The 11,891-nt window shown below is 35.2% G+C and overlaps 2 protein-coding genes across 2 annotated transcripts; both read left to right on the plus strand.

The window, feature by feature from the left end:
• The first annotated feature begins 2,526 nt into the window (after positions 1–2,526).
• LOC127957156 (C-X-C motif chemokine 11) lies at positions 2,527–4,185 on the plus strand. The gene is made up of 4 exons (XM_052555563.1): positions 2,527–2,680; positions 3,243–3,369; positions 3,525–3,635; positions 3,747–4,185. Exons 1-4 carry the CDS (start codon positions 2,614–2,616, stop codon positions 3,820–3,822), a joined length of 381 nt encoding a protein of 126 aa, XP_052411523.1. The 5' UTR covers positions 2,527–2,613; the 3' UTR covers positions 3,823–4,185.
• Positions 4,186–10,424: 6,239 nt separating this feature from the next.
• LOC127958330 (C-X-C motif chemokine 11-1) lies at positions 10,425–11,314 on the plus strand. Its single transcript, XM_052557157.1, has 4 exons — positions 10,425–10,574; positions 10,685–10,811; positions 10,896–10,988; positions 11,102–11,314. Exons 1-4 carry the CDS (start codon positions 10,517–10,519, stop codon positions 11,112–11,114), a joined length of 291 nt encoding a protein of 96 aa, XP_052413117.1. The 5' UTR covers positions 10,425–10,516; the 3' UTR covers positions 11,115–11,314.
• Positions 11,315–11,891: the final 577 nt, after the last annotated feature.

The following is an 11,891-nucleotide window of genomic DNA, read 5'->3' on the forward strand; positions in this document are numbered from 1 at the left end:
TTGTCATAAACTGACAAACACACTTTTTATTTTTATTTCTACAAATTGTTATTAGACTTTTTGTCAATTTGACATGAATTGTGCAAGCGAATCTTTACTAATGAAGAGAATGTAGATGATAAACCGATGATAAACCATTTCTCTGAAATAGCTCAAAGGTTCACCTCATGAGTCTTCAGTTGAAAAGCTTATACTGTAAAGACAGAGGACAACACTAGAGTCACAAATTCTGACAATGGACTTATTTTCATCTTTGTGCCCATATTTATTTTTCCATTTCTATATCACAATGACATTGTAAAGGTTTTTTATTATTATTTTTTGGGTCAGACCACTAGTACTGTAAAAGTGTAACTGGGAATTCTATCCAGTCTCTTTCAATCAATATCCCATATACCGTAATGTGTAAATGTGTACTTTTGAAATGGATATATGGCATACATAAGTATGGCATTCTGTTCAATACAGTAACTATCATCCAAAATGTTGCCATAGTTTACATCAGAACACCCCTCCAGAGTACACTGTTATACTGACAACATGACTAAGCATTCTGACTGTCTTATCCGTAAACTAAGGACTTGTCAATCTGATGGCACTGACGTGTTCCTTGACACAGACATTTATTTTTGAGAGATGAACTAAGGATTTTGAGCAAGAGACTGGTTTTTGCAGGTAATCCATGCTCTTTTGCTATTTGTACAAGTTGTTTTGAGAAATGCACTTACTGTTTTGCAAATCTCAAGGATGATTCGAGAAATGTAAAAAAGGGACTGAGAAAAACTGTAAATCCTGTTACAATAGTTAAGCATTTTAGTAACTTTAGTCTAGCTATCGCTATAGTCTTTGTTCTAAGTATATAGATCTAAATAGGTCTAAATATCTGCGACCCGTTCCTAGTATTAGAACTATTGCATTAGTTAGAACACAGATTTTATTTGTCATGTGCACAATGTACAAGTAATTTATTTGGTTGTAGGCATAGAGGAGGGAAAAAACTACTTTTTTTAAATCATATTTTGACTCTCCTCTTCTCATTTCTGAGATTATCTACAATACAGCTGCATTTCCCTATACAGCATTTATGTTTTTTTCCCTGCGTTACTTATTCATAGTTTTTCTTTTCTCATATGCTTTGTTCCATTGTCCTTGATTCATGTGGTTATGTTTATTTGATTGTTGGCTTCGTTTACTCAGTTACACTGGCTGTAGGTGTTGGCATACACACATACTGTATCAGATTTACCCTTTTGGTTTTGTTTAACAGAATTTTGTTATACGTTTTTTCTGCCTGGATCCTAACCCTAACCCTGCTTCAGACTATTCAGACAAATACACTCATTCATTTTTTTCAGCTTCCTAATTTTAGGTACTATATACAGATCTATATTCTCACTTCTAAGCCAGCTCATTTCCAGAGTTAATTCAGAACCATTCTGGCCATTTCATCACACACCAGTTTCAGCTCAGTTCTTAAACCATCCACTCCTCTCAAAAGCCTTGCATGGCACATGAACTGAATTGTCCCTTATCTTCACAAGGAAAGAACAGAAAATAAAACAAAGAAGCCACAAATAAATCATTTATGAGTGAGACCTTTTGAGAAGCACAAATTTTTCACATTTTTACACTATCATTTTGCTTTCAGAAATTCAATAAATGTAGAAAATTAAGTGAAAGCTAAAATTTTACTACACTATAGAGTACATATTTATTATATTACTGTTCACTAAATCATTCCTCTTGTCCAAACACATTGTTTTTATTAATCTGATTTTACATATGTAACATCTATGGATGTACGAAAAACATACTGTATACCGATATCTGACTGAAGTGGTGTTTGATATACGGTTCATCAATACAAAAAAGCTTTCAGTTATAAGTGACCAGTTTGATATTTTGGCTTTGTTTCAAGGAAGAGTCTTAATTACATAGTTTGTTTTCATTTTAGTTACATTTCAGTTTTTGTTTCTTTTTAAATCTTTTCATAACACACTCCATTACTTGATCACTCCTATTTGTAACACACACACCACTAATAATATTTGGTTTTATTCAAAACATTTGTAGATATGACTGATAAAACAGAAAAATCTTAAGTCCTCTATTCTCTGCAGAGTCAAGTTAAGTTCAACACAATGATGAAATACAGCCTCTTCCCAAAAGGCAAACTAAGTAACCAATCATATGCTTAGCATGTTTTATCATTCATTTGGTGGTGGTGTGCTGTTAATGTTTGACTTTAAGACCTTGTTAATACAACACTCACTTCTAAAAGCTAGGTTTAGAAAAAGTTTATTCTGACTGGCAAAAAAAAAAAAAAATTCTTCTTCTTGCCTAAAGCAAAATAAATAAATATTAATAATAATGATAATGTGTGTTGTCTTTCTCTCTACAAAGTCTTTTAAATGCAGATATCTTTCAAATGTTAAAACTAGTGGTCATTTGTGTTTTCCGGCCATGCAACTTCAACTTCATTATCAAGGATGATGGAAGTGTTGTTGAGAAAATTTCATTGGAAGATTGGAAAATGAAAGTAAGACTGTGCTTTATAAGGAACGGACTGTATAAGAAGGAAACTTTTCTTTGGAGCTGCCTGTGAGGTGAATCATGAATCAGGTTGTTTGCACACTATTGTTTGCTCTGGTGTTTGGAGCGACTCTTACACACTCTGCAGGTAAGCTGATATATATTGTCTTACAATTACAATAAGTAAAGCATTTTAGATTAACCCCTTTAATGCATATTGTTTATGTGAGAAAAAAAAAATCCCTTTTTTAAAGGTCATTGTTGTCCAGGAAGGTGTCTGACCAATATTTATTTTTGAGGACAATCTGACACACCATTACAAAACTAAGGAAATATTCAAACTTAAAAGATAGACGGTTTATGTTTAATTAAAGATTATGAACATAATCTACAGTCTGTCCTTATTGAAAAATTCTGCAGCTCATCAGTCACTGTACAAAAATATTTGTCCACAGAATGCAGTGATTGTCCAGTCAGAATGATGTATTCCAGAAATCCACCAGATCTGATCTTTGTTAATGTCATTGATTGAATGAAGTATTTCTGTTAAACATATCCAATATGCATCACATCAAATATCTCCTTTGTGGTGTGTTTTGGTATGAGGTTTATTGTCTGTCAGTACAATCAGTGATTACCGGCTTAGAACAATAGTTTTCCTGACCTGGATCTGTTGTGTAGATTCGTTTTTCATTTGAATTGTGTTATAGGGCATGCAGGTGGGTTATCACAACGCTGCTTATGCAGAGGCAAACTGCCAAAAGCAGTGAAGCCCAGATGGATTCATGAAGTTGAATTGTTCCTACCAAGTCCCTCTTGCTCAAAGACAGAGATTATGTAAGTATGCATACTATGAGTCCTATTACAAGATAATGTTTATAAATCTTTATTTTCTTCTAGAGATTCAGTATAATTAATGAGTGAACAATTGCAAGCCCATGATGGCAATAAAACAATTGCTTTTGTCTTTTATCTTTTCCTCCCGATCTTAGATTGACTGTGATTGTGAAAGGAAAGGGAAAAGGAAAGGAGGTTAACAGAAAGTTAAAAATGTGTTTGGATCCAAATGAGAGGCAAGGACAGAGATTACTGAAGGGCAAAAGGTAAGATATACATCACTGTTACACTACTGCTTACTGAATGTATATAACCAATGTCTATGTTTATAGATTATGTTATTAGAATTAAATTATGTGCCGTTGTGCTTCACTTAGAAAGCTGAACAAAAAGCAAAGGAAGAGAGGAAGAAAAGAGAAGATTAAGAAGTTTGACGACAAGGGTGGTTATTGAAATTATTCTGCTATAATACACAAGACTTCAATTCCATTTAGCCTGAAATGTATTTTTTTTCCTTTATATCTATTTATTGTTTTGTGATTTTCTCTGATAAAACTACATCTAAAACTGGCTTGTTTTAATTGAGGCCAGTGAATGTTTTGTTCTTTTAGAAATTATGAGCACATTGATATTTTTGAGTTTTGAGATGAAATGCAGTTTTGGAAAAGTATTGTATAGCTTACATTATGTTCATAATAACTCCTTTATTCACATTTTTAAAAAAAATATTTGTATTAATCATTTTTATACAAACCTTTCTAATCCAGAGGGAATCTGTGTGGGATATAACCATGAAATAAAAATAATTCATGCTAATTTGGTGTTTTGTTTATATAGTATGAAACATATGTTAGTATGTTATTAGTGTAAGAACATATAGTATGAAATGTGTTTGATAAAATAAGGATGAATCACAATGGACCTTGACCATTAAGTCTCCCGATAACTATCACAATGAAACATTTATCTCATCTTGCAGTAGTCTGTTGCTATCTATTTATACAGATTTCATTTAAAGGAAAATCTCATTTAAACAATACAGTTTTTGTCATGCTCATAAGAATTCACACTTTGTTATGGAAAATGATGAACTTGCATGTGAATTGAAAGCTTTGTTGAGGAGTACATTCAGCTGAACTTTTCTGGCAGAAAATTCTGCCTATGCGGAAAAGACCTTGGAACATCTTATCCTGCTGTTCACACGCAAACACAATGTGTGCATTTATGGGAAAAGACCATAGTTATCTGAATGTGAAAGCAAAAAAGGCCACTGTAGTGTAGGTCTATTATACACTTAAAATTTTTGAGAATAAAAGTAGAGTCTTTAGTCCCTCTGAGTCCTTAACCATCTTTATTTACCCTTTAACTTTAGCACTGACTATTCTAATTCTATTCTTTAAAAAAATCGAACTAGCTTTCTTATCTTTTTGTATCTGTTGTCTTTTAATTTATTATAAAATTAACTAAAGCAAAAACAACAACAACAACAACAACAAATATCTCTAACACTAGCTCGATATATTCTTTTTCTATTCTTTTTCTATTCTATCTGTTTTCTTTCTTTTTATTATATTATTTAAAATCCCTTGCTACATGTACTGCATTTAACAAACTGAGACTTATTATAGCACTTGTATATCATTGCTCTTTTTTTTATTTGGATTGCTTCCATTGTCCTCATTTGTAAGTCGCTTTGGATAAAAGTGTCTGCTAAATGACTAAATGTTAATGTAAAAGTGAATACATATATATATACACACATACAGTATCACTCTAAAAACCGCTGGGTAAGGACGTTGGGCTGTTTTAACCTAATTTTAGGTTGAAAATTGGTCTTGATCATAACCATACCCTGATAGCATGCACTTCCGGGCCTCATCTTGGCCAAATATGGCACATATGGCTGAGTTCTGGCACTGGCATAGGTCATTTGGGCCAGATTTGGCCCACACACATCAAGTCAGTTCTGGTATGTTTTATGAGGGCCAGATGTGGCCCATGTGTGAGAAACTGGTTTTAGGTTGAGTTCTGGCTTGTTGTGTGTGGGCCTGACATGACCAGAAGTGCCGTTTTCTAGGGAAATGTCCTACTGGACCCCCATTATATTTCATCTTTATTTAATATATATACACACACACACACACACACACACACATTTCTTTGTCCAACACAGACTGTTATAAAGCTGTTATAAAGCTGCAGTGTTATGCAGAGTCAAATCTCAAAATTGTCCTGTGGTGTGATTGTCTCAAGCATGGTTCAATAAATGACAACTTAAAAATAAAAAAATAAAAAATTTAAAAAATACATCTGCCATAATTTACTTTTGTAGTAAATGGCAATCATTGTTTTTTCATTCATACATTTCTGACAACACAGGAACTTGACACATTTTGTATGTGAATACTCCTAAATTGTATTTTCTTTTTTTTTTCAATTAAAAAGTGCATGTTAAACTACGTAATCATAGAAAATTATGCAAATTTGTCTTGCTTACCGCTAATGACAGGTTAGCTTGGAATTGCAAGGTCATTAGTTGACACAAAAAGCTGAAACGTCCTTTGGAGTGAAAGAAAATGTCTGTCAATAATGTAACTCACACTTCTCTTACATGTATTTGACTCGCTTCTGTTGTTTATTTACTTTATAGAAATGGTTTAATGACTTAGAAAAAGTCTGTTAGCATCTCTACCGTTTTCTGACGACGTCATGTTAGGTACGCTATTTATGAAAGTTTGGGCTTTTAATCAAATCAAATTTTGTTATGGTTTTGTTGGTAATTTTTCAGTGGATGATTGGAAATTGCTTAATTTATTTAACCTAGATCTATACACTTTGCTGTTTACCGGTGACATAACGTTATTATCAAAGAGTCAGAAAATTGGCTGAAAAGTAAAATTGCTTTTATCTTTTGAAACAAATATTGATAAAACTGTTCTGCGATTTCAAGAGTGACAAAATAATCCTTAAACAACAGAAGGGAGTGTCCAAGATTTCAACATTTCTGAAGGGAGCTGCTTACAGAGATATAGGAAACGCAAAAAATAAAAAGCTAAATAAATAACTTAACATGTACTGTATGTTTCACATATTTTAATTTAGGCTATATCACCAATGATTCATGAATCTGTTATTTGCTTTTGGGAAATTTAAACATTTTTCATTTATTACAGTTATTTTTTAGGGGGGTTTGACATCCTAATGTGAGTGACACCATATGAGCAATATATCTTAAGAATTTTTTTTTTTTTTTTTTTTTTTTTTTTTTTTTTTATTATACTTTATATTGCACTATATTGTTTTTTTGCATTTCACCTCTGCTTTAGTGTGTTTCCTTCTAATAAACCTGGAGCTGCATACTAAATATTGTTGGCTCTGTGTCAAATTGCTTGCTTTGTTCCTAGATTCTTCAGTGCTGATGGCCTGCTGTATCTTCATCTTGCATAACAAAACCTGATGTGGACACAATTTTACTCTGTTCCAGAACATATGCATGACTGCCAGCCTTGTGTGGCAGTCTTACTATCCAACAGAGTGAGCGCACCTCTGTTCTATAATATATATATATATATAATATAAAATTAGAATATTGTGGCAGATTATTGTTTGTCAGAATATTGTTTGTCAATTTTAATCATTCAAATGTAAAACGTGAAACTCATACATTATATAGATTCATTAGACACTATGCAAAATATTTCTATTATGTGTGTTAATTTTGATTTCTATGGCTTATACGGCTATATCTAAAGAAAACCCAAAATTCAGTATCTCACAAAATTAGAATATTGCATAAAACCAATAAAAAACTTAGAAAAATATGTTCACGTTTAGGTACTAAATATTGGTTGGGCCTACCATTTACTTGAAATACTGTGACGGGGCATGAAGGCAACTGTTATGGAAGCCTTGGTTTCTTTAAAAGCAGCTTTCAGCGCACCTGCATTGTTGTATCTCGTACCTCCGATCTTCCTGTTGGCAATGTCACATAGATTCCCTTTGGGGTTCAGGTCAGACGAGTTTGCAGGGCAATCAAGCACAGTGACTCCTTAGTCATTAAACCAGGTATTGGTATTTTTGGCAGTTAACACTTTAATTGCACTAACTGAAGTGAGCGTGTGTTTGTCACGTACCTTCTGTCTATGCGTACCGTGCACGCGTGGACAGGAGGAGAAGCTCGCAGACAATCTTTTACTCTCTATGAGGCAATCGGGGGGATGTGGAGGCATAAAGTCAAGGGAGAAGCCTATAGAGAGTGCATAAAAGCAACGGGACAAAATTATTCAACAACGTCTGCAAGATTCTGTGGGTGATTCATATTTCTCTTGGCACAGCGATTAGAAGACTTAAAGGTCGCTCACGTAACATCTACGTCATCAAGCTCAGTTTGAGTCTGCACAGTACGCTCGACCCCCAGGAAGTGCGTGCTTCTAATTGACTTCACTTGTCTCCGTTGTATTCAATGGGGTCACTGTGTCCATTTCTTTTACTGTCTATGGGTGTATCGTGCCTCCGGCCGTGTGACGTCACACGGTCAGACGGCTCGATTTGAAAAAAGGGGGAAAAATTACAAAATACAGATTACAAAATATGTATTTTTATCATTATAGGGTGTCACCATTCTAATTTGTTGAGATAGGGTTAGAATTGGTGGGTTTTTGTTAAATGTGAGCCAAAATCATCACAATTAAAAGATCCAAAGACTAAAACTACTTCAGTCTGTGTGCACTGAATTTATTTGATACAGTAGTTTCACAATTTGAGTTTAATTACTGAAATAAATGAACTTTTCCACGACATTCTAATTTACTGAGATGCACCTGTATATTTATTTAAACAAAATGACATGCCTTAACACTAGTGCTGCCATTATAGCATTCTAGAGTGCTGTGGTAGACAGTGACATCAAACAACCACACAAAGTGTTGAAATTATAAAACAGACTATTTACTTACACCTCTTATCTGAAAATGGACAGAGTTTAATTAAATGTTTTATTTTTTCAAATGTTTTTCTCTTTTTAGGCCACTGATGAAGAACAGGCAGTGACTGGGATGAATGTTGGTCAAAGAAAAGAATGTCCTGTCCCCTGATGCAACAATGGTTTTAAAAGAGGACGCTGCCCTGGATGATGTAAAAGATGTCACATGCTGTGCTGATGGGACTTCTTCATGACCACATCAGTTATGCTAAAGAGATAGGTTTAATGCCTAGCTCGATTTGGATTAATTTTATTCTAGCAATGTAGTAATTTTAAACCATAAAAAAGCAACCCAGCATGGATTAAACATAGTAGCCCAGCGCTGGGTTCGTCCCTTTTTGACCCAGTGCTGGGTTGCCAAAATAACCAAAAATTGGTTGTTTAGACATGTAACATAAATAACTAACATTTTCAGAGACAATGTGTTTATGTATGTATACAGAGAATTACATGCATCATTGAAATGACGCATAAGGCAAACAATTGAATCAAATTAAGTACCCTGTATGTCGATAAATGATGCAAAAAAGTGTATCTTGAGCGTTAAACCATGACGCCAAGGGATCCTGAATAAATGTGGAGTTGGGAGTGAAAACTGCAGTGTCTGGTTTGGTTCTGTAGGAAGCCATCATCGGTGTAACATTTGCTAAATCCATAATCATTTTTTTTTAGGTCACAGTGGGAGGGCGGCAAGGAAGATGAGTTGGAGCAGTAGTGGACCAAAATTGTAGCACCATTACGTTAATAAACAAAACAAAATGATCATCCAAACGGAATATAGCCTAATTCACAGATGGTAAACACTCTTAACAGCAATCGCTAACCATAAACAGTGGCAAACCAAGCACTGAGCGAACTGAGGGTAATTTACATACAAAGTAATGAACAAAACTAGAAACAAGTAATAATATGAATATGTATTTACATGACTATATTTACATTCATATAATTTATATGAAAAATAAATGTATTTAATATATAAACATTGCATATTTTCTGAAATATATACATGCATGTGTGTATATTTAAATGAATAAAACAGCACATGTATTATGTAAACAAAAACTTTTATTTAGGATGTGATTAATTGCAATTAATCATACGACAGCGCTGATATATATATATATTGTGACGAGTCAGCTGCCTCCTCCCTGATTATCACCGGCACCCCGTCCTAAATCGCCGCCCTTCACCAGGCTCCCGACTGGAGTGGGTGTGTGAGAGGAGGGGCGCTGGACGAGTCAGGGCCGGCGGCGTGTGATGGGGCACACCTGAAGGAAGTGGAGCCTCATTACCGCCGCTGTTTAAAAGCCCAACGCGCCTCTCCTCAGGAGACCGGTCTCTTCCCCGTGCATGCACACTGGTGTCCTCGTGGGTCCAGGAAGGGTGCGTTGAGGGACTCCCGCGCCACCAAGACGTGAGCTGCCGGACCCGCGATCCGGATGGGAACCGCACCCGTATACACGGCCGACGGGCCAGGATGCCGGGCCGTCCATCCCCTACCAGCGCCGCGGCCAACGAGAGAGACGTGGCCGCTAGGAGAAGCCGCCGCCCCTCGCGCCCCGGACCAAGGAGGGGAGCGCGTGCGGCCGCCGGACTCCGCCCCTTACCTGGACCCTTCCTTGATGAACACTGCCCGACCTACACAAATCCCGCAGCACGACGAGGACACCAGATTCCCTGTTATTTTGGACACTTTCCCCCTTTGGCCACTTTTATTCCCTGTGTTTTATTATTTCTGTTAATAAAAGCCTCTCCGAGGCCTGACGCCACGCCCACTGTGTCTGTCTTGTGCTCCTCCCGTGACAATATATATATATATATATATATATATATATATATATATATATATAGTAGAGTCAATACTCAATTTTAGTTTATAAAAAAGCCACCTTGTTTCTTATTACAATTAGTATATCTCTTATCAATTATATATTATTTATGATGACATTCTGGCACCCCCAAAACTGATGAGATCACTACACTTTATTTCCCAGAAACTGGAACTGGAACTGGAAAGAGTAACAGACCTTATGCACTTGAGCAGTGAACAGGGAAATCCCAGAGTGTCTCTGATGTAGCATATATAATGGAGCCAGTCAGCTCATGTATTCACATTTGGTCAGTCAAGTGGCTTAAAGTGAAGACCTCCAAGAGACTGAAACAATGAAGACTGTGGCAGCTCTACTTGTTTTTCTCAGTTTGGCCATTGTTGCTATTGAAGGTATGATTTTTTGTGCTTTTTTATTTTGAAACATTTTACTAACTCAGCACAATCTGTTGCTTCATGTTTCAAAATAATAATTTCCGTCATTTTTTTCTATCATCATCCAGGGAGGCCCGGGATTGGAATCCAGAGATGTTTATGTCGTGGTGCTGGTCTCAGAATGGTGAAGCCAACGCTAATAGAGAAAATAGAAATTCACCCTGTTAGTCCATCCTGTGGACATGTGGAGGTTGTGTAAGTACATGATTAGTTCTCATTGTATTTAAGACATTATCAATCTATGTTCTCTTTAAATAACCTGATGATGTGTCTGAACAGTGTCACACTGAAAAACAACGGAGGTCGAAGATGCTTAAACAAAGAGTCATTGTTTACCAGGAACATCATTGCTATGACTGCAAAAAAGACCAAGTGAGTCTTATCAATCACATAACAATTGATATTGAAGACCTGAGCTTCACATCTTATTATAAAAATTAGGAAATATAATGGAGTAATGTTTATTAATGTTTCTTCTTTTTTAGGAGTGCTCAGTAAAATGTGTGGAGGCTGTGGCCACTGTGGAGCTCTATTGATTCTTTCATTTATTACAATATAAATTATATTACAGTATTTTATATATTATATTTACACATTATGTTATAAGTTTTTTATTTATTAAAAACAATGTGTTGGATGTCTTTTTGAATGTTTGTTGTATAATGTCAGATAAAATTTTCAAATAAAATCTTGTGAAGGAATTGATAATTTTTGCATTAATGGTCTTGGTCATTGGCTCTTGAGAGATATTAGTTATGTTAAATGTCTCTGTGTGCAAAAACTAAACAGGAGACTAGGAGAGAATTAAAGATGCAAAGCTATTGCACCCCCCCCCCACTCCCATTACCACTTAATACTTAAAAACAGTATGTTATTTCTACCTAATATACACATATAAAAACAACAACAACAAAAATAATATTAAAAATATACAATAAAAATGCTTATTTATATGACATCATCCTAAAAACCAAAGTTAGCGCAACAAGACTCAATATGAAACAACAAGGGAAACTGAGTAATGGAAAATATCTTAACACCACAAATCAAGGGTGAACATGGAAATATCCCATTTCTTAATATATATATGGTACAAGAGGAAGGGGACAATTACAACACTGTGAATAAGTTTTCCTCTGAGTCTGTAAGAGTGTGTTCACCAGTCACAGGTAAACCGCAAAAATAACCTGTGACTAAAAGAAGACAATCCAAATTTAGTACCCACAGGCTAGTTCACACAGGAAGGGGATGAATCACGAATCATGAAATTATTAA

The sequence above is a fragment of the Carassius gibelio genome, chromosome B5 (genome assembly GCF_023724105.1).
Source record: "Carassius gibelio isolate Cgi1373 ecotype wild population from Czech Republic chromosome B5, carGib1.2-hapl.c, whole genome shotgun sequence".
Lineage (NCBI taxonomy): Eukaryota > Metazoa > Chordata > Actinopteri > Cypriniformes > Cyprinidae > Carassius > Carassius gibelio.